The sequence below is a fragment of the Balaenoptera physalus genome (assembly GCF_965194825.1).
Source record: "Balaenoptera physalus genome assembly, chromosome: 2".
NCBI lineage: Eukaryota > Metazoa > Chordata > Mammalia > Artiodactyla > Balaenopteridae > Balaenoptera > Balaenoptera physalus.
The window spans coordinates 45,352,052-45,375,354 of NC_138883.1; the positions used below are offsets into that span (position 1 = coordinate 45,352,052).

The following is a 23,303-nucleotide window of genomic DNA, read 5'->3' on the forward strand; positions in this document are numbered from 1 at the left end:
CTGTGTGCAAAAATTCCTCGTCTAACAAGAACGCTTGCATTCTACTTAAAGGTATCATCCTCTGGTCAGAGAGAATTTAAGAAACTCATCTAAATTTACTACTTGTTAATATTTCACTATCCCTTCCATTCTAACCTAAATGTATTCAGGTTTTGAGCCCTCTAATATGCTTAGTTACCAAAATTTGAAACACCTCTCAATTTAAAAAGGGAGGTGCCAGAAGACTTTGAAAGACATTTAATTACTGAAAATACTAGGTTTGAATACTGGCATTACTTTCAGCTTACAAAAAGGCTAGCCCAATCAAAATAAGAACAAAAACCTTTAATTTTAAGATACTGAGCTGAAAGAATAATTTTTCCAGATAAAAGTTTAACAGAAAGTCAACTATAGTTAAAAAAAAAAAAAATCTGTAGCTGTAATAATTGTTAACGTCAACATTTAAAATGATATTCAGACATGTACAAAATGGACTTTCCATTTATTCATTAAAAAAATCCACTCTCTAATAAAGTGATTTCCCCAATAATCCTCTCATAAAACCTACACACAAAACAGTACTTTCCTACAAAGATTAAGAAATCTAAAGTAAAAGTTGATTAAAAAATTCTTAACCATGATATTTCAGTGAAATAATAATAATAAAAAGCTTTATTCTGATAAAGATTTGCTTACATTGTTTTTCTTCCTCTGGTGTTCAACAGCATCCTTCAAAGAAGCTAACTCATTCTGGAGACCAGTTATTTCTTTCTCTCTTTCTGAAATTCTAAACCAGAACATGAATATATATAACAATATTTTAGGTAAACAGTGAACATATTATTTGTTACTACAATAAAAACAGCAAGTAGATGATGCTTTGAAAAATGCATTAACCTAATAGGCAAACTCTTTAAGCTTAACCACAGTTACCACAGAAAGCCTATCCATGAATTCCTATTTTCAGAAATAAACTTTTAAATATATTTTTACAATATGATATACTGACATTTATGCTAAAGAGAAATCATCCCCTAAGAAACAGTTCATGAATACATGAACAGCTGTAGTTGTAGTCACTTCTATTTTTATCTAGGGCAGTGAAGTAGCTATTTTCAGAAGAGTAAAAACTGATGTAGACACAGTTCCTTAAATATTTTTTTTTCCAGAAGGTAATGAAATCAATTATGACTTTAAGTGGCTAACCCACAATAAAAGCATGATATTAACGTGAGGTAGGTATTCTCTTTTCATTTTCATAACAGTCTTGGGATTCATGTTTTTCTGGTTCTATCAAATGAGTTAGTTACTTCCCAGAAATGCAGAAAGAAATGGCAAAGAGTCACAATTTGATTCTGTTATAGCTGAGAGGAGGCTTGGGTAGAATATTAAAGTACAAATCGCTCTTCCCTAAGAATAAGGTTCGATATAAGGGGTTGGCAAACTAGGGTTCAGGGCATGACCCACAGTCTGGTTTTGTATGGCCCTTGAGCCAAGAGCTGATTTTATGTTTTTAAAGAATTGTAGGGAAAAAAGGAAAAAAAGAATATGACACTACGTGGCCCACATAGCCTAAAATATTCACTGTCAGGCCATTTATAAAAAAAGTTTGCTGACCCTTGCTCTATACAGTCAAACTCAAGACTCAATTTAATAGTAAATAATTCTAAACTAGTAAACTACCAACTGTGTAAACAAGTCAAGATGGAAGAACATACAGATATATCACTGAATATACTTCATGTGGTTGACATTTAACATGTTGAAACATACCAACTTATCTGAAATGACCTTAAACGCAGCCTCTTAGAGAAAAATACAGACCCACAATAAAAATGTTTCAGTTAAAAGAAAAAACTCCTTAAAAGAGAGTAACCATAAAGATTACGAGATTTGCTTTTTTAATGCAGAAGCTAAACCAAAATGTGCACCATTCAATTCCACAATGATATCAGGAGGATAATTGAGATAATTTAAGGTAAATCAGTAAAGGCTTCAAAATATAGTTAAATGTGATTAGATATTTTCTGAATGCCTGAAAAACCAGTATCACCCTCAACAAAATGTTCAAAGAAATCCAAATACCATAAAAGATACATTTAGCTCAGCCAAAGGCACAGCTAAGCTCTACTGACCTACAGTCCAAGAAATCCAAATAGAACTGTAAAAATTAGGGGAGCATTTGCAGTTACATTAAATTGCTTATCTGAGAACTGTTTAGTTAATAAAAACACTTGCCACTTCCCAAACTGTGAATAAGAATTATTACTTACACTTTTAATAGTTCTTCATGAGGGGGAAAAGAAGATGCCTATTAAAACAGTTAAATGTTATTTTCAAACAAAGCTTTCTAGAAGACTTCAAAAAAATTAAATCTGTTCTCAGACATAAACTGAGACAACACCAAAGGTAAAAATATCATATATTCTATATGCCATCAAAAAGTAATTTTAATAAAAACATGTACACATTTATACAATGTACTGAGTGCTAAATCTAAATCTTCATTGTCACCATATTCTTAAACTCTTCATTTAACAAATATTTATCAATTTCCTATCATGTGCAAAGCACTGAGTTAATACCTTAAATTTTCATAATGCATAATTCATATTTGACTACACTAAGCTTCCAAAAGTCAAAAAAATACCATTAATGAAGGAAAAGTAGGAAAAGTTAGTTAACTTGCATATAACAAAAATTTAATTTTTCATAATACGTAAAGATACATAGCCCTTCACATATGGTATTTATTCCTGATGACTATAATCTCCCAAACGAAACTACTATAAACTTCTTGTCGACAAGGACTCTAATTCTTTTGTCCTTCAAAATACTTCCGAGTTCATCCATATACATTCATAACATAAATTAATTTAAATAATATATTGGTTAACATTATTTTTTTTAAAAAACACACATTTTATTTTTACCAAGCAGAATTATACTCTGAAAAAGTATTTTAAATGGTGGTAAACTATTACTTATAATATTACACATTTCTTAGTTTCTCTCCAATTATAGATGTTTTGTTTGCAGAAAGGGGAAGTAGGGTATACACATGTTTTTAAACTGACCTCTACAGGATTTTACCTGACTTGCTAAGAAAGGCATTCTAAAGGATCTGAAAACATACACACACAGATATACAACAGAGCTGGAAAATAGATAGTAGTATTATTTGTGTATACTTTATAAATTATAGATTATCTTATCTTGGCTATGGCATAGCAAACTGCTTTGTTTTTTAGGAGATTTGATAAACACTTATAAATAAAACAACACATACTTTATTCTCAATGAAAAGGCAAAATGGTAATACTTACGGTCATGAGTCATAAAATTTTTTACCACATAAATAAAAGGCAAGGCATCTAACAGTACCTACCTGTTGGTAGTTCTGCTGCTTAAGCTCCTCAATTTGGGATTTAAACAATTTGTTTTCATCTTGTGCTTCCTATTTAAACAAAAATTAAACATGAACACATGGACAGAGCTTTTATTTTCCATATAAGCTTTAAAACGTATCATACAAACCAGGCAAATTCTACAACAGTAACAATTTTTAAAGGGTGTAATAAGCCCTATATTAAAATATATTACAAAATTAGAATAATTCAATTATTCAGTACTAGCCTGGGAGTGGGTATGTCTCAATGGAAGAAAACAGGATCCAGAAACAGACCCAAACACATGTCAGAATTTACTACAGGGTGACACCTCAGATCAGTAGGGCAAGTCCTACTGGTATTTTGGGCCGTATTTTCTTTACTGTGGGGGCCGCCCACATACTGTAAGACGTTCAGCAGCATCCACAGCCTCCATTTACTGGATGCAGTAGGACCCCTCCGCCAGCTGTGATAACCAAAAATGTCTCCAAATATTGCTAAATGTTCGGGGCAGGGGACAGAGCCACTACAGTCAAGTAATAATCGATTATTTAATAATGTGGCTAGTCTTTTATTTTTTTAAGGTTGAAATGCTATTTTTATAACTTACTCTAATAAATTACATGTGAATAAAACATCTAAGCAAAAAATAAATAAATTATAAACATAGTATTAGAAGAAAACATGTGAAAACATTTTTATGATCATAGAGTGAGAGATTACTTTCATTTCAAACTCAGCAAACTACTTACATTTCAGTACATAAAAGTTTCCAAAGCTGGGGTGGGGTGGGGGGGTCGCGGGGATTAAGTCAAAAGAAAGACTAAAATAAATCACCTCACATGACAGAAGGCTAACTTTCCTTATTATGTAAAAAGGATCTTATAAATTAGTAAGAAAAAAATCAACCCAGAGGGGAAAATGTAGGAAAAATTACAGGCCAATTCATATACAAATGATGAGTGCTTAACTTCTCTGTCAAATGCAAATTACAATAATCTGACCATCTTTCAAGCATAATATCCAATGTTTTCATCTTCATCGGTGTTGAAGAGGATGAAAAGGAAATGGCTCTCTGTTGGAGAGTGTAATTTAGTTGTTGTAGTTTGGTTGTTTAATTTAGTGCAATTTAGTTGTTTAGTTGTAATTTAGTCTGTTGGAGAGTATAAATTAGTAAAAACACTTTGGAGGACAATTTAGCATTATCTGACAAAATTTAAAATGAACCTACTTGGGAAGGAAAGGGAATGTGACAGAACCAACCCTTGGAGCATGAAATGTGAGCACAAGTATCTGAGACAGTGCAGACACCTAAAATTTCCTATTTCTTCAAAACAATGTTCTGTAAGGACTTTCAATACTAACTACATGAAGATGAAGAGATACTATTTTCTATTTTAAAACTATCACTTTCAAAAAGGAAAAAAACCCTCTGCATAAAACCCAAAATCTCACTTGCAGGAATTATAAATACAGATATAGTAGCATAAGTATTGAAAATACGTGTGTAAGGATATTCACCATAAAACTGTTGTAACAGGAAACACAACTCTAAATAATCTAAGTATCCATAAACCAGGACTGGTTGTATAAGTGATAATACAATCATACAAAAGAATACCATGAAGCCATTCAACGTTAAAGATAAAAATGTGCTTATGTGGAAGGACCTCAAAAACATTATTAATTGGGTGGGGGGAGCAAAATACAAAATTGTGTATGATTAAATACGATATGTTTAAAAACTATTAAGTACACACACACACACACACACACACACACACATTTTATGCATGGGCGCTTGCTCAAAAGATATATAAATAATTGATAGTAGTTATCTCTGAGGAATGAGACCCAGTATCTGGGTAGGAGGGAATGTCATTTTGTATTCAATTTTCTTTTGTAGTAGTTAAAACTGTTTTCAAACACGCAAAGACAGTAACTCACGTGATAATTTTAAGTAAACATATTTACCTGTAACAGCTTTGTTTTTCTAGAAAGATCACTCTCCCTTTCTTTCAGCACAGTTTCTAATCTCTTCATTTCATTTTCCTTTTCTTTCAACCTAGAATTTTTACAAAGATGTTATATTTAGTTAGGTGACTCGGTGGAGCACAGGAGAATTTTAGGACAGTAAAACTTTTTTTTATAATACTGTAATGATGGATACATGTCATCATACATTGGTCAAAAACCCCTAGAATGTACAAAAAGTGTGAACCCTAATGGATACTATGGACTTTAGTTAATAGCAATATATTGATTTGGTTCATCAGTTGTAACAAATTACCACACAAATGCAAGATGTAAATAAGAAAAATGGGGAAGGAGGGTACACAGAAATTCTCTGTACTGCTCTCTCAATTTTTTCTGTAAACCTAAAAATGCCCCCCCAAATATTATATTAATTTTCTTTAATGTGAGGTAGAAATAAATCTAAAATCATACTTTAATGATCTATATACCTACTACAAATAGGCCTCAAACCTGTCCCTAAGCTTTCTATTAGCAAATGATACAAAAGCACCTTGACAGTTATACAATGCCCATAAGATAAACAGTTAGTTGTACATATGAGCAATCTTAGTGCCAATAAAAACATCTCCTTTTTCTCCATAAAGATAATGACCTAATAAATATCTTCAATATCTTACTTTTTTAAAGATACAGTTTCAAAGGGTCACTTCTTAAACATCAATAAAGACTGATGAGATTACATCAAAGGAAAAATCTCTTAAAAGTAATTGATAGAAGGCCAAAACAATGAAGTACAGATACCTTTCTTACCACTGTAGACTGATTTACTTTAAGAAAACAGACTTCATAGGATAAAAATTTTCTAGGATAACATCTATTAAGACTGATAGCTCCTATGCTCATCAGATTCAGTATTTTTACTAATCGGCACAGCATTAACTGATACAACTTGCCCCAAAGGCAAGTTACTTTTATAGAAAGATTCAATATTCATTATCAAGATTATGGCTAAGATTATCATCTGGTTAATTCAGAGATGTTATTCTTTCAAATACTAAAAATGATTCTGATTTGAAATAAATTTAACCTCTCTTTATAATAATTACATACTTCATTTAAAAAGAGAGAGAGAAAACTTAAATAAAACCAACCAGTCTATATTAGCAGAAAGAGTATCTCAGAAAATGCATTTGAAGGATCTGGAAAAGATAAAGTCTCTAGGTATCAGAAAGCATTTGAAAGGCCTCTGTTTTATTATACCAAACAGAGATTTAACTTATTTGCCCCTGGACTATAATTTCTACTTAACAAGAAAGTTAATAACTTAGAAGAAACTCATCATAATATTCAAGGACAGTCTAGAAAATATTGAGAAGTTCCTCTTTAAAATGCTGGCTAAAAGTATACTTACACAATCTCAAGTTCTTCAAATCGTGAGGCAGAACATGCCTAAGAAACAGATTCACATTTTTAATTATAACATCAAAAAGATCAGGTTCTACAATATATTATCTATAGAATCACTCACCAGGAAAATAAAAGCACAATTATATGTGGTAAATTTAAGATTGGGCCATTCATAAAACAAAGAATGGATTTTCTTTATTTAACTTAATTGTTAATATCTATTTGTTAAAGGATTACAGATTAATACACCAATTAAACACAGACACTTAAAAATGAGAATAAGACTCCATCTGAAAAAGTAAGGAGAGGAAATTCTTTCAGACTTAGGTTGACAAATGAGGCAGTAGTAGACTTGACAGGGATAAAAGTTAACTTATTTTATCAACAACAAAACAACAATACAACAGTAATATTTATGGCAAAAATCTCAGAGAACATATTAACTTCTTTATTTCCTAGTACAGCAAAATAAAGATTCCTCATGTTTTATAAAATATGCTGGTAATCTGTTAATACTATACCTCTCGCAAGTTATGTTGTGCTACCTCCTGAACGTGAGCTTTCAAAGATTCATTTTCTTCTTGAAGATCCTGAAAAAGAATAGGTCTAAATAAAAGTGATACTCAAGTATAAAAAAGGTATTTACTACTGTTTTTAACTTCTCACCTGTAACCATTTCCCTCTATTGGCTAGGTCTTTCTCCTTCTCTTCTAAAACAGTCTTCATGGTATTCATCTGTTCCTCCTTTCCTTTTAATCTAACAATAAGTTAAGAACTATCAATGAAAATGTTACATGACTAAACAAAGCAAAAATACTGGAGACTGGAAAAGTGTATTTTAGGTTGTACTCATAACCCAAACTGATTAAATAAACTAAAAAATAAATATTTTAAGTATAAAGGCATATAAGATTTTGGAGATATCAAATTAAGCAGCAGCTCTACTCCCACCCCTTAACACCCTGTTTAAGTCAATACCAGCAAATTTAGCTTATCACAACTAGTTTGGGTATGAAATATATAACCAGTTTCACAGTGGCTATTAAAATGGGCAAAGAGCAACATGTCAGCTGAAGGTCACATTCAGATTATAAAGCAGAAAAATAAGACTTCCACTCTATCCCCATTCCCATCAAAAAACCTACAGGTTAAATCCTAATGAAAAATTTAAGACTTTGAGGCCTTTGTGAGATATAATTTGATGTTCTTTAAAATATTACTTGAAATCAAATAAAAAGGAGCTATGATTTTCATTATAATTATATTTAACTTGTGGAAGAGAGATATTAAAGGGAAATGAGGCAAATGGTACTTACAAGTTCTGAAGTTCTTGAACTTGAGAAGTGATAGATAACTAAAATATAAAGAAAGAAGCAGAAAAAAAGCAATTCATAATCCTTTCAGTTTACCTTAGTAGGCTTTATGGTAAACCTTAAAATGTGCACACTTCAAATTACAAAGACCTAGCCAAAATGAGATGACTTGATTTCACCTTCTCTTGACTCCAATGACAGTAAGAGTAATAAATTAAAAATGGGGGTGGGGGGGGTAGAAGAGACAAGGAATATGGTTATGAATAAGTCTAAACAATGTGATACTTTTTTAAATTGTGAAAATTAGAATATTAACTGTCCACATACCTCCCTACCTTGTCAGAGCGCTTTTTCTTCCCAGTCTTCAAGGCCAACTACTCAACAGTACTCTATACTGTTCTTTAATCTCCTCTTCTTACCACACACAGTTCAATAGTACCTTTTATTCCCCACTGCCTTCTCACAGTCCCTTCAGATCTTCGCTTAAATGTCAGTTCCTCAGGAGGAGACCTTCCTGAACTCTCAGTCTATATTAAGAGTTTAATCTTTTCCTCATACCCTATTTCATTCAACACATTATCTCCAACCACTAACATAGTACTTTGATAAGTAGGAGGAACTGAATAAATATTGCTGAATGAATCTGTTGGTTGGATGAATGAATGACTCATCTCTTCCATGCAATCTCACCACTTTTTTCAATCAAACCTTATCAGATTATATTCACCAAAACCACCCATCTATTTCCAGTAACCACATCTACCTCTGAAATCCCCCAATGAAATCTGTACTTTATTCTATAGGCAAAGGTTGAGCAATACACAGTCTATAACAAAATATTTTGGAACATGCAGTTAAAAAAAAAAAGGTTTACCAAAGTGTTTTGTTTTTTTAAGTTGGCAAACTAAAATGAAACATTAATATAGAAAACTTTCCAGAAAAAAACTTTAAACAGTTAAAAGATATGTTGATTAAAATATTAAGAACATTTTCTCAAATCAGGCAAAAATAATAAAAAGCACATAACCCAATATACTTACAGCACACTACTAAAAGTTTTCTTCTGAGTAACAAGAAAAAAACCAAATAGTTCATTAATACACATACACTAATGAATCTGTCATGCTATGGCTCTGGGATTTTTACCTGTTGAGCCTTTTCAAGCTGGATATTTCCTATTTCTTCTTTTAGAGCCTCTATTTCCTGTTTCAAATCCTTGACAATGACAAAACAGACAAGATTGGACAATGGAAACACAGAAATTGACATAAAATGCAATGTATAGACAAACACATGAAATTAAATGGTATTCACTAAAATTGATAAACAAAAAAGCAAAACGTAAGTTTTCTCTCTCTCAATACCTGAATAGTTTTCTCCTTATTAGCAACTTTGAGAAGTTCAGCTTCCAGAAGCTCTTCCACAGACTTGATCTTTCCATCTTTTTCATGGATCCTTAGATAAAGAAATGCAATATTAAACTTGGGGAGAAATCATCAAGATATACCAACTAAGATATAAAAATAGTACCAAATCATGAATAGTACCAAATCAACTCTTCCCATTTTAAGTAAAAGAGCAACCATATTTTGCAGACAGAAGGGGAAAAAAATACTTAAAGCTCTTCCTAAATGAGAATTAAGCAGTAACTACCAGATGGCTGAAGCCTATGCACGCAAGGAGAAGCTGGTGACATGTTTCCAAAGTGCACAGGGAATATAAGATTTGCACCCCAAAGAATACTAGGGAGAATTGAGTTCCTCTCAACAATATAGGTTTCTAGGGCTCTGAAAGCTATGGCAGAACTTACATACAATTATGGCATTAAACTTTATAGACACTTCAAGAAAACAACACATACAAGGAACTGATCTCTATCCAATATAACCTGTTTGTTAACAGTTCCTGGTGCAGAAACAGAAAATTAACAATTTGATGCCACAAGTTAATAAATGGAGTCAATCATGGAAATTGATTTTTTAACAATCACATTGCACTGGGAAAGCACAGCTAAGTCTCCTTATTCCAGCAATGAAAACTCCTAGCCATCTTAATTGCACAATAAAACAAGATTTATGAGCACTAATAAAATTGGACCAAAAGAAAAAGACCAGTTTAATAATGTCATTACTTACACTTTCTTAAGTTCTTCAACTAGAGATGCAAAGGAAACCTAGAAATAGGAAGGTATCCTACTTGGTAATTTGCTCAAAATATAAATGGGTCATAAACAGAAAAGTATGTTGTTCTTTAAATTTTCCACTACACCAAAACCCGGGAAAAGTAAACCTGGGAAGTAATCCTTTCTAGATTTTTTAAAATGTCATAATTATGAAAATGAAAAGCACTTTGAAAGTAAGTAGCTTTAAAGCTACTTATGGTAAGTGTAGGTCAAAAGAAAAACCAATAGATAAATATTAAAATTATTGACTCAATGATTCTAACCAGATAAGGAGAAAATAGGAAATTTCCTAACTTCAGGTAACCTCTTTTACTATTATTTAGAGTCTTACTTTATATATGTATATTCAAAACCTTTTATCACTATAGTAAGAAGCAATGACATCCTACCTAGAATACTCTATCCAGTGCCTGGCATAAAGTAAGCATTTAATAAATTGCAGCTTCTATTACTGACAATCAAGTCACCAATCATTCACAGATTAAAACTATAATTGACAAATTCCATGTTGGAGAAGGGAGGAACAAAAAAAGGCTTGCTGCTATATTTGGTAACAGGTTTGCCCAACGTTTAAAAGAGAATGGTTGCAGGATCTACTAAATATATTACCTGATCATTTTGCTTGGCCTTTAAGTCTTGAACTTCTTTTGTCAGAGATGAATTTTCTGTTCTTATTGCCTTTTTCAAAGACACATAAGCACAACATACTTTTATTTTCTAAAAAAAAGCTAGCTTCTCATTTTTCTCTAGCTGCTTCTTTTCCTCTCTGAAGGCCCAGAAATCTCAGTTGCTCTATATGTCTACAATTCTGCAACTTCCAGAGCTAGCCAAATGGACTTTAGTTCAATTATCCTCACAAGTATTTCTACCTATGTTTCCACAACCTGAAAACCACACAGTATACCACTTGTCAAGCCACTTCTCTCTCTAAAATCAAATACACCTTTTACCTTATTTCTTCCAGCAATCCTATCCAAATTAAGTTAATCAAGGCTAATGATAATCATAAAATAAAACTGCATTCTCTCCATTCTATGGCCTCCAATACTATTTCATGAACTTATCAAGTCCACTAGTTATTCTTGTAACTAGTTATTGTTTGGTTATAATTCGGGCATGGGTGGAGGTGGGGGAGCATATATTACAAACCATAACAATAATATCTACTTCATTAAGGCAGTGAATGCTATAGGTAACTACACATTTTTGTATTTATAAAAAAATCTTAAATTTAATGAAAAAAGGACACCATATAAATTCATAAAATGTGGGTAAATAAAAGGTATGGGAAAAATATTACACATTACAGTAAAACTGCTTCATGTTCACTGAATAATCATAAGGAAAACAAATATACAAAATTCTTTACATTCAGTTCTTCCTCTTTAGTGGCCACCTGAATAAGTCCAGTTTCAAGTAATTCTTCTACAGTCTTCAACTTCTCATCTTTTTCTTGAATGCTGAAATTATAAATTTAAAACACATGTATGAACTATTTTTCAAAGAAAATGATATGATTTCTAAATAAATACTTTACATGGATCAACTCCTATGCCCACTGTTCCTTATAAACTTTCAATTCTAGACAGGTTTCTAAGGATCTTTGGTCATGGTCCAAGGGTAGCCCCTCTTTACCAATAACTAAAATGTATTCAAGTAATGCATGCCTACATGCTAGCCTAAACAAATAAATCATGGCCACACATGACACCCACAAACTTAATGTAATTCCAAATCAATCAATAGTACACCACTCTCTTCCATTATGAAGTACAAAGAAAATTTTAAGAATTTAGATTAATATAGTTAATAATTCTGCTATCTCAAACTTGGTAGAAATGAGTCATCAAAATATTTTTTAAAAATTTAATCTCTTACCATCTTTCCATTTGTTCCAAAACATCTTTATTAGGCTAAAATAAAATCACCAAAAAAGAAAAAAAAATAAGATTAATTTTACCAAGTTTGCATGAGGTAAAACTACTTCAGAAATGGAATTCTATTAGTATTAATTAGATACAAAATTTAGGAAGATAATCCATGTTTGAAGACTGCTAATAGTTAAAGAATTACTGAATTCAGAAAACACAAGACAGGGGCATCCCTGATGGCGCAGTGGTTAAGAATCCGCCTGCCAATGCAGGGGACACGGGTTGAGCCCTGGTCCGTGAAGACCCCACATGCCGTGGAGCAACTAACTGTGGCCGTGCGCCACAACTACTGAGCCCACATGCCTAGAGCCCATGCTCTCCAACAAGAGAAGCCACCGCAATGAGAAGCCCGCACACCGCAACAAAGAGTAGCCCGGGCTCGCCACAACTAGAGAAAGCCTGTGCACAGCAATGAAGACCCAACGCAGGCAAAAATTTAAAAAAATAAAATAAATAAATTTATAAAAAAAGAAAAGAAAACACAAGACAGAAAAGACGAGGCTACACAAAAGACACAGAAAAAGATGAAGTATAAAATGGGCTGGCAAAAATGAACTAGTCCCTTGTATGTTTTTAATTACTATAAAGGAAGTATTAAGGATAAGAAGAGAATTAGCCCCTCCTTTACATTAATTCTTCAAATCTAAAATGCCAAGGCTCTAAGGCCTTGCAGGCCAAGAAGGAGGCTTTGTTCCCTTTTTTTTTTTTTAAACTAACATATAAGGCAAGTGCACAAATCCTGTGTACAATTCAATGAATTTTTAACATGTAGATTTCACATAACCACCACCTAAGCCAATATACAGAATGTTTTAAAACTGATTGTAGGGACTTCCCTGGTGGCGCAGTGGTTAAGAATCCACCTCCCAATGCAGGGGACACCGATTCGATCCCTGGTCCAGGAAGATCCCACATGCCACAGAGCAACTAAACCCGCGAGCCACAACTACTGAGCCCGTGTGCCACAACTACTGAAGCCCACGCACCTAGAGCCTGTGCTCTGCAATGAGAGAAGCCACTGCAATGAGAAGCCCGCACACTGCAAAGAAGAGTAGCCTCCACTCACTGCAACTAGAGAAAAGCCCACGTGCAGCAACGAAGACCCAGTGCAGCCAAAAATAAATAAATAAATAAATTTATAAAAGTAAAAAATAAAATAAAATTGATTGTAAAGTGCAGAAGCAACACAAGAACGTATTCTCCTTGTTACATTAAAACATGACATGTGAGCTGATCCCAACCATTCACCCATCCGTCTAGCATCCCCCCCATACACTTTACAAAGACTTTACAAAGTCCTCAATGTTATAATTTACTATGTGTCCAGAAGCAAGGTTTCCCCCTCAGCATTCCTATGTCTTCAGGCAGCTAAGCAACCTGACAAAACAGGTTTGGGGTCTGTTTCCCTTCAACATTCTCTTCTACCCATCCCATTCCCTACCTGCTTTCTCCTAATTTTGCTGGTTTCGTAATTTTTTTCCAATTTTATTACAACCATTTTTCACAAATACTATTAATTTTTCCATTACCAAATCCAAGTCATAAGATTCCACTTATAACATATTTCTAAAAATTAACCCCCTTTTCTTCAATGTCTTAGGTTAGGTCCTCAGCTTTACTCATCTCAAATATCACAATACCCTAATTCTTCTCCCTGTCTCTAGAGTTCATAAGGACTACATTGTGAGAGGTACAGGAGAACTTCCGAATGGGAAAAAAAAAACTTTCCTACCATCAGAAAGGAGATAGGAGCTGTCAAAAGTACATTAAATCATGTTTATAAATTGTGAAAAATAAACCATGCAGTAAGTTTATAAATCTTTCATCAAGATGGCTTTTGTCCATCTTTATTTTTGATGCATGTCATCTCACATAAAAACAATACAAAGTAGGTGACTATGTATGGTGACAAACATTAACTAGACTTACTGTGATCATTTCACAGTAACACAAATGTAGAATCATTATGTTGCACACTTGAAATTAATATGTCAATTGTATCTCAATTTTTAAAAAAAGACAACACTATTAAGTCCTAGTTATACATAGCTTGATCATTTAGCTGTATTACACCTTTAGTACTGCATACTTCACTACCACATAAATTCAAACACCTCATGGTTACCGGAATGATCCATTTAAAATACTAGACAAAATGCTGATTCATTCTTTCAACATCCTTCAGCAGCATACCCACATTCTAGATCAAGCTCATGGTCCTTACACAGCCTACAAAGTCCTTCATGATTAGGCCCTAGCAAATCTTTCTCTTCCCCTTAACACCTCATACTTTGCACTTCCACAATATGCCAATATGCTCTGAATATGCCAATTTGGCCACACTGCCATGACTTTTAACACTGTATCCCCTCAGTTTGGATTGCCCCTTAGCTGTTTAGCAAACTCTTGGCTATTTTTCAAAATCAGGTTTAGCTGTCCCCTCTCTGTGGCACCTCCTCACCCTTACTCTCCTTCAGATAGAATTATCTCTTCCTCTAAACCTGTACACAGTTTAAAATTTTTTCAAAAGAAGAATTTTATTCATCACACTTTTCTGTGTGTACACCTATCTCCACACTAAACCATATTCTTGGGGCAAGAACCAAGTCTCATTCATCTCTGTAGCCTTAGCATTGTAGCACAGTACCTAGCATACTCTCCATTAGTAAAAATTTAATGGAATGAATATCCTTTAACAAGGTTACAGTTTAACAAGTACTCTTGGTCAATTGCTCACTGAATGTTCAATTGCATGAAATCGACCCAATTTAGTTATCTATCCAATATTTTACCTTTATACATTATTAATCTAATCCAATCCAATTTTCTCCTCCCTGGATGACTTTCAAAACTACATCATACAACAATGAATTATTCTGCAATAAAACAGAACCAGGCTGCAGGGCAAAAGAAAAAAACTTCCTACTGCTACAGTTTTTACTTAATAATCTTTATCTTTGAATCTTAAAAAACTACTAGTAAAAAGTCATGCTGTTCCTTTGCTAAAAAGTCAAGATGCTCAAAAAAAAAATGAGACACCTCAGGACCTTCCCCCACAAAAAGTATTATTTTATTCTGAAGAAATGAGATCTCAGTAACTGATTTATTTGTATGATCTATCCATAGGCCTACATCCAAATGGAGTCTTCTCTTCTCTAGTATATAAACAGGTTACCTTACCTGATATTTGCTGTCTTTCTGCTTCCTACACCTAAAGAAACAACAAAAACTTGGCACCATTATTGGTTTGTGCTTCAATAAGCTCAATTTTTCCCTCCAGGATAAAAATCCATGGAGCAAAGAGACTGATTTTACATAACTAAACTGTTCATCTCTCAACTGTCACTTGGAATTCTGACTGCTGGGTAGGAAGGGGTTAAAGAAAGGTGGAAATGAAAGAAATTAAAATTTTGCTGATCTTTATCTCTTCCTTCACTAGCATTGGCAATAAAAATGACCAGAGGAAAAACCAAAGAGCTGGTTCTCTGGTCTGCTAAGATCATCAGAGAGAGAAGTCACAATGACAACCAAAAACATAACGTCACAGTCATATGCTTTCTAGACTACTTTAAAAAAAAAAAAAAAAGAGCTTTCGGAACAAGAAGAAAAATTCTAAGAATTACCAAAGAGCAAATCTTAAAAGATGAGTTTCCCCTCTTATCAAATAATTCTTTTAAATAAAATTTAAAATGTGGCTATGAAATTCTGTTCTGTGGACTGTTCTTCATAAAACTACTCTTCATAAAAAAAGAATTCATCTCATGCTAAAAGTTATGTTAACAGAATATTTAAAAGTACACAGAAGCTTTATAGTAGACAGAAGGCTGATTCAATAAGAAAGAAATTAAAACAACAAGATCCTGTTGTGTAACACAGGGAACTATATTCAATATCCTGTAATAAACCATAATGGAAAAGAATATGAAAAAGAATATATATATATAAATCACTTTACTGTACACCAGAAACACAATTGTAAATCAACTATACTTCAATAAAAAAAAATTTTTTTAATAAAATACAATTCAAACGCCCCCCCCAAAAAGAAAGAAACTAGAGGAAACTAGGCAATTCTTAGGCTATCATGTTACCTTAAGGGGGAAATAAAAAAAATTAATGCTAATGGTTTTACTCTTGTCTAATGATGAAGAATATCATTTTTAGTATAGAATAAAAGTGAAAAGAAAAGATCCAGGTACTCTGTTTAAAACTAAGAATTACCAGCACCTTTAATACTGGAATTCTAGGGTAGATTCAGAAGTTTCTAGGCATTTATTTTACCTCCCATGAAGTGAATTTTAGAAAGTTTAAAACTTTATATATTGAAATAGGTGTTCCAGAATCTCTGATAACCAACTCAAAAAAAGGACTACATTCTGCTTTTCTGGGTAAGAATTAACACAGCCAAAAAATATCTATCGTATTTTATCTAATCCAAGTCACCAATGTTGCATCTCACAACTGGTAAAATGTTTACATAACACTAAAAATTAAAGATGCCTCCACTTAAACTGTAACCAGAGACTAAGATACATCCAGACTTCAGAGATAATAAACTGAGGAGAAAAAAAATCTTACAGTTGATGAAATACCTTATCTGTTAAAAGCTGTATAACAACAAAAGGAAATAGGAATAAGATTTAAGAACAAAACTTAAACATCATTTGAGCATTACACTGGCATGAAGTCATGTCCATGCACTAAACATCATTTGTTCAGCATTTTCTCCTCTATTACCTTTAGTTTGAAAGGGTAAAGCATATACAAAGTTTATGCAAAGCACTTAAATACCATATTTGGGGGGGAGGAAAACAAATAATGGATTAATTCTTGACAAGTAAACAGATGTTCACAAAATACTTCTAAAATACTTCCACAGCATTTGGCACCGCTACTTACACCAATTCAATACCTGCACAGATATGAATTTTAAAATAAAAAAGAAAGCATGCATCTGCTAAAGGAAGTGCTATATCGTTTGCAATAACTTACACTTCAGCTTCTAATAAAATGTCAAAATTTAACAGTAGTAGAGAAACATGCCTTCATTTTAATGTGTCATATAATATGAAGTGTTTCTAGAATATTTTTAAAAACTGGAATTTGAAGAATTATTTAGAAGAGTATGAAGGCAACTCTTAGGAACAGCCACAAAACAGACATCACCTGGGGCTCGAGTTTATGGAGCCATGCTTATTCAGGCTGCTACAGTTTTGATGGCTTGCTATAAATACAGAAAGAAGTATGATGGCAATAGAGGGTGGAGATGAGATGGAAAAAAATAAATATTCTAAAGGAAAGGAATTAAGGCTTAAGATGTCTGCTATATGCAAAGCACTAGGCTACTCAACTATACATAAACTCCCCGATTTAAATCCAACAAGCTTATAATGTAAGTAAAATCTCAATGTAGAAGACTTGGAATGAGAGGTCTTAGAAAGGTTAAGCAGTTTGATCAACATCACTACTTTTAAGTGCTGGTTGTAGGTTTCAAACCCATTCTCTTTTTAAGAATCCACACTGCTTTACAGAAAAAAGTGAGGCTCCAAAAGTCTGACTATTATCCTGAGAGCCAAATGCATCAAAGAAATTATTCTTATGCATCCTATTGAACTTTTTTTTTTTTTTTTTTTGGAAAATGCTATAAACAGCATTAGCTTTTTCTCAGGAAGAGAAATTAAATTTTCCTTAATTTACAGACTTGATTAGCACAAGATGACTAGAAATGCAATTAAAAGACATATCTACATTTAAACAAAATTTCTAAAAATGAACGAGGTGATTACTACTTAAGAAGAATCAGACCTTGTTATCTATTGGATATTTCTAACTTATAATTCATGAAAAGCCTTACCTGTTCAGAAACAAGAGTCTGTAGCTTCTGAACTTCTAATTGTAATGCTTTGTTTTGGTCATTTAGAATCTAAAAGAAAGAATCTCAATTTACTGTTTTATTAAGAAAAGGTAACAAAGCAACCATCTGAATGTTTTTTAAAAAATCAAAGCCATATTATTACTGTAAGTACTTATAAAGTGACAGGTGAATTATATACTGACCTAAGAATGCAAATCTCATGAGGCTCCATTTTTCACAGTTTCAATGAACATATTTTCCAGAGAACAGGAATACAGTAATAGTATAATGTACACATACAATGATCTATAAAAAGTTGTTTCTACCAAGCCCCCCTAATTCAGTCATGTGATTTATCCCAAACAGTGTTAACACTGTGCTTAGAACCCTTTCATGTGTATTTCAAAGAGTTTAATCGTTTGTGCCAATGAATTCTGGGAAACCCTGCTTTCATAAGTGAGTACTTACAGGATTCCTATTAAGCAAAAAAAAAAAAAGCAAATCTTACTGCATGCAGAGATGTACCCTGGCAATCAGAATGCTTTACAATAATACACAAGCTGTTTGGCCATGACCAGAAACTAGCACTACACCAACAATGGAGGCAAATAAAACCATCTCAAACTACCAAATGAAAACTGTAAAGAAAAGGTTGGGGCAAAACAAGTATCGAAAGTCTACTATAAAAACAGGTAAGTCAAAATAATCAAAGCAAAAAGTCTATGATAAAATTGTTCGTATAAGTCCCCAAATAAACTATAGAAACACTGTTTCAGAGTGATCACATATAAAAAAGTAGTATTTCTACATTCACTTCAACTGAAAATTATACAAGTTGTTCAAAGAAAGCTGAGTTGACAAGTTTAATTACACACCTTAAATTCTTCCATTTTGTTTGAAATTTCACATTGTAGCTGCTCTTCAAGCAATCTTATTTTATCATCCTTAACATGAATACTATGAGAAAAAAAAATACTTCATATATACAGAAAGCTTACATAAATTATGTGCACAACTATCAGCTATAAGTAGCAATGTCTTCTGCAATTACACTTGAACATAAATGTATGAATGGCCCATGTACAGCAATACTTTAATCACCTTTTTTGCATCTTCTCCAGTTCATGTGCAGCAGCAGCCTGTGTTAGAAATGAGATGAGAATTGTATCATTTCTCAGGAAGCACTCAAACCTATTCTTTACTTATTTTTACATATTAAAGTTATATTTTCATATATTTAGAGTAAGTAGTTAAATCAACAGCATACATTTACAGTAATATGTTTTGCTGTCCAGTATTTTGTATTTTGTACTTCTCACTGTTCAACTTTTATCCTAGTAAAAGGTATATCCTTTTCTGATTAAATGGCAGAAGGCTAAAACAAATCAGCACATCATAAGTGTTATAACTGAGTTCTCTGATAACTCAAAAGTGATCAATTTCTTGGATCAAACATTAATTTCAACATGAACATAGTAACATTTAGGTGAGTTGTGAGAGTCATGGTCAAACAGAAGAGGGTTTTAACAACACACCATGCAGCCAAACACAAGTAACCATTATGTTTACTATCTACATGAGTAAAACTAAGGCTTGCAATACCAATGAAAATAAGTAAACAAACTGTAATTCTAAGGTAAATGCTTAAAAGCAATAAAGATCTACCTGTTCATTTGCCAGGGCCTGTAATTTTTGCACTTCAGCTTTTAATAAGAAATTCATATTCTGTATATCCTAGAACAAGAAGGAAAAATAGTATTAGAAGTATTTAATATTAAATTTTAACTTTTGTAATGTATCTCTTCTACCTAAGCAAAGGCCTCAAAGCAAAGGTCTCAAATTACAATTTCTTAAGTCAGAAAGAAAACCATCAACTTCTGTTATTTAACATATTTCCCAAATTATTATGAATAATAAATATCATGTGAGAAAAGGCCTTTGAACTTCTCCTCTTAGAGGGCTAAAGAGGATTTTGTAGTTTAGAAAAGAGATAGACACTTTTCAAATGAATTCAAATGAATTCTATCTAGAGTATTTTCCTGTCTTCACAGACACTCATACTGATTACAAGATCAGGGTAATTCAATGACTATAAAATACTGTAGCCATTTATAAGAATTACTGTACCTTAAGTTCCTCCTCTTTACTTGCTAAATGATCATGTTCATTTGCTAAAGAATCTTCAGTCTGTTTTATCTGCTTATCCTTTTCTGCGATCCTTTAACAGGAAATAGATTTGTACATTCAATAAACATTTAGAAGTCAAGTCACAAATGAAAGGATTAGAAGCCTCAATATGGTCATCCTTACTTAAGTAGTTTTTCACATAACTGTACCTTCCCTTTCTATAGACCCTATCAGTTTAGTAGTAACTGTCACATGCATTACTACAACTCCTTAAAATACATACCCCTATTTTAAAACTTGAGGTCAAAGAAGTTAAATAATTTAAGCTCACAAGCCTGGCAATCTGAAAAACAGATTTCAGGTCTTCTGAACTTAAGTGATCCATGTCTATGCAAATTATACAATACACACCAAAAAAAAGAACTTCATTTTGGGCATACCACCATATAGTTAGATACAGAGTAGCTACAACTACTTATTAGACATAAAAACTAACTTCCACTAATCTCAAATCACAATAATCTCTTCCACATAACTGCTAAAGCCCAAAGGGAAAAAAGCTTCCCCAACTCTTTTTATGACAAAGCCATAAAAACATAGAATACATAATGCTTGGGGTAGAAAAGCAAAAGCTGCTCCAAATCTACTTGAGAGTATTTTTTGAACAAGTTAGAACGTAAAGTCAGTCATAAGTGTAGAATCTAACAGCTATCAGTTAGTGGTGACTAAGCAATTTTAAGAGAAATATAGAAAGGCAGGCTTACACTTTATGTAACTCTTCTGCTAGAGCTGAAGCGGATGTCTAAGAAAGAAAAACAGTGTCAACATAAAAGCCCTTAAGAGAAAGTTTTAAAGTTGTACAATAATCATCACAATAAAGCTTTAAAAATTAAAAGAAATAAATGTATATAAAGTTAAGGAAGTATCTGGCTCATGATGAATGTTCACTAAATAACAGCTAATATTCTGAAAGTAAATTTGATCAATAACAGCCAGTATTAGGGAATTACACATCATAAGACATTTTTAATAAAGTAAGTTGACAGGTCTGAAAACTATGTAACTGCCAAGCAACACATGAATAGGAAAAACAGCAGCAAAGGCTATTTTTCATTCATGTGCTTCTTTTCCTTAGTAACAATTTCCAATAATGAAATGATACCATTCATGATTAAGATAACAAGTCGTTTGGTAATGCTCGTGTTCATCTTTACTTTTCAAAAGGTACTTATAGCATTCTCTAAATATTAAGTTACTGATTAATTTTCTAGAACTACCTCTCATCTATAACTTAAGATCTCAATCCAATTTGAGTTAATAATTTACATATACACATACATCCATATACACACACCCTTTCCTATATTATATAATTCTTTCCCAATTAATTTTAGACTATAGTTTCTACAAAGAAAACAATTAGAAAGGAAAAAAATGGTTACAACCTCAAAGTTTGGGGATTTTCAACTTGCCTGAACGTTAAAAACAACTTTTTAATATTAAAACTACTTTTTGCACAGAAAATGACTTCTATTCTAAGCTATTACTTTTCCTACAAACAATTTTTAGAATTTTAAAGTTGAAGAACTGAAACTGAAATTCACAGTATGTATATTATGGAAACAAGCTAAGTACTTGCAAGTTTCTTCTCTTCTTAATGTTATATTATTTATATTCTAAAGGGTATATATCTATATCTATCTACCTATCTATCATGTTACATAAGAATGATGCCAAAGAATAACAGGTTTTACAATACCACCTAGAAAACTTTGGAAGGTTTCACACTCAAACTATACTGAAGTATAAATTTAAAAATGATTCTTTGGCATATATAACCTAAGAGCTATGGTTAACATACTGCTAACACCTGAGGGTATACAAAGTTTTCCCTTATGGCTAGTCAATATTTAGTGAATACTTCTAAAACATAAACTATCACTCTTGACACCTGTTTTCTGACAGGATGGTAATAAACATTTTCTTCCTCCTAAAGTTAAAAACTCTCTAACCCACCTTCCCATTAGTCACATTTGGATTTCTTCTGTAGTGTTTTCTTACAGCACTATACGTAATTATCAGAGAGCTTAGCACTTAGGATCATCCAGTTGATTTACTGACTAGTCACCCAACTACTAATCCAGTGCGCAGCACTCAACAAGCACTCAGATTATTTACACAGCTAGGAAGCTATTAGTAATGACAAGCAATAAGAAAGCACCATTACCTGGGCTGCTATCTGGGAATGGAATTGTTGAATTTGAGCTTTTAAAGCCTCATTCTGCTCCAAAATATCCTTTCATAGAGAGCAACCAAAAAGGAGAGGGAAAAGTGTACTGTTAAATATACCAATGTATGTGAACAAAATGAGTTACAGGTACATCTGTTTACCTTTAAAAAGGCACTCTTAGATTCCAAAAGGCGTCATTTTAAACAACGATTAGGCATTCTATTCTGAGAGCTAATTTACAAAGCAGAAATTAAGAATACATTGTACTGTTCCTAATCTAATATAAAAAGCATAAGACTGTGGGTGAAGGCATCTTTGAGCACATATTCAGACCATACTGTGACAACCGCTTGAAGATTAAATTAGAATTATTCATCCGCACTCCAGAATTAGGATAAGATAGGCTACCCTCTCTCTTCTACACAAGACACATCCAACCACTGCCCGTCTTTATTTTTTTTAAAGAGGGAAAATTAGATACCTGAACTTGCATTTGTAGAGACTCTTCTTTGTTCACCCTTTTTTGCTCCGATTCCATTAACTGCATTAGCCTTTGCTCCAACTGTTGTTTTGATACCAAGGTATCTGTAAGCTTACTATGCAGACTCTGTACTTCATTTTCTTTGGCCACAAATTTACTCTGTAAATCTAACAAAACATTGCATTTTACAAAGGTCTCTTCCTTGGCCTGGTTACTGCTATTCGTCGTTAGTGTAGGCAATGCCTCTTCTAGAATACTCTCCTTGAATCTCTCCTCTGCTTCCTGCATATGGCTCCCTTGAGCAGTCTATGCTTACCTTTTTCACAGTATCTGCCACACTGTACTAATTCACTTCCTCTCCCAGAGAGTGAGCTTTTTGAGATCAGAGATTGCCTTTTCTCTATACCCAGAGTTGTACCCAAGGCTTGGCACA

At 32.8% G+C, this 23,303-nt stretch overlaps 1 protein-coding gene across 10 annotated transcripts in view; it reads right to left on the reverse strand.

Annotated features, from left to right (window-relative positions):
- The window catches only part of KTN1 (kinectin 1), a 119,337-nt gene that overhangs the window by 23,286 nt on the left and 72,748 nt on the right, over nucleotides 1-23,303 (reverse strand). For all 10 annotated transcript variants that reach the window (XM_082450329.1, XM_082450325.1, XM_082450332.1 and 7 more), the window contains exons 11-32: nucleotides 22,871-23,037; nucleotides 22,387-22,455; nucleotides 20,924-20,961; nucleotides 20,160-20,250; nucleotides 19,698-19,766; nucleotides 19,134-19,171; nucleotides 18,908-18,989; nucleotides 18,033-18,101; nucleotides 12,126-12,160; nucleotides 11,617-11,707; nucleotides 10,857-10,925; nucleotides 10,201-10,238; nucleotides 9,430-9,520; nucleotides 9,212-9,280; nucleotides 8,069-8,106; nucleotides 7,419-7,509; nucleotides 7,274-7,342; nucleotides 6,757-6,794; nucleotides 5,343-5,433; nucleotides 3,368-3,436; nucleotides 2,253-2,290; nucleotides 676-766 (exon numbers count right to left, since the gene is read on the reverse strand). In XM_082450329.1, the coding sequence (XP_082306455.1) occupies nucleotides 676-766; nucleotides 2,253-2,290; nucleotides 3,368-3,436; nucleotides 5,343-5,433; nucleotides 6,757-6,794; nucleotides 7,274-7,342; nucleotides 7,419-7,509; nucleotides 8,069-8,106; nucleotides 9,212-9,280; nucleotides 9,430-9,520; nucleotides 10,201-10,238; nucleotides 10,857-10,925; nucleotides 11,617-11,707; nucleotides 12,126-12,160; nucleotides 18,033-18,101; nucleotides 18,908-18,989; nucleotides 19,134-19,171; nucleotides 19,698-19,766; nucleotides 20,160-20,250; nucleotides 20,924-20,961; nucleotides 22,387-22,455; nucleotides 22,871-23,037 (1,541 nt within the window). The remainder of the gene's footprint in view (nucleotides 1-675; nucleotides 767-2,252; nucleotides 2,291-3,367; nucleotides 3,437-5,342; nucleotides 5,434-6,756; nucleotides 6,795-7,273; nucleotides 7,343-7,418; nucleotides 7,510-8,068; nucleotides 8,107-9,211; nucleotides 9,281-9,429; nucleotides 9,521-10,200; nucleotides 10,239-10,856; nucleotides 10,926-11,616; nucleotides 11,708-12,125; nucleotides 12,161-18,032; nucleotides 18,102-18,907; nucleotides 18,990-19,133; nucleotides 19,172-19,697; nucleotides 19,767-20,159; nucleotides 20,251-20,923; nucleotides 20,962-22,386; nucleotides 22,456-22,870; nucleotides 23,038-23,303) is intronic.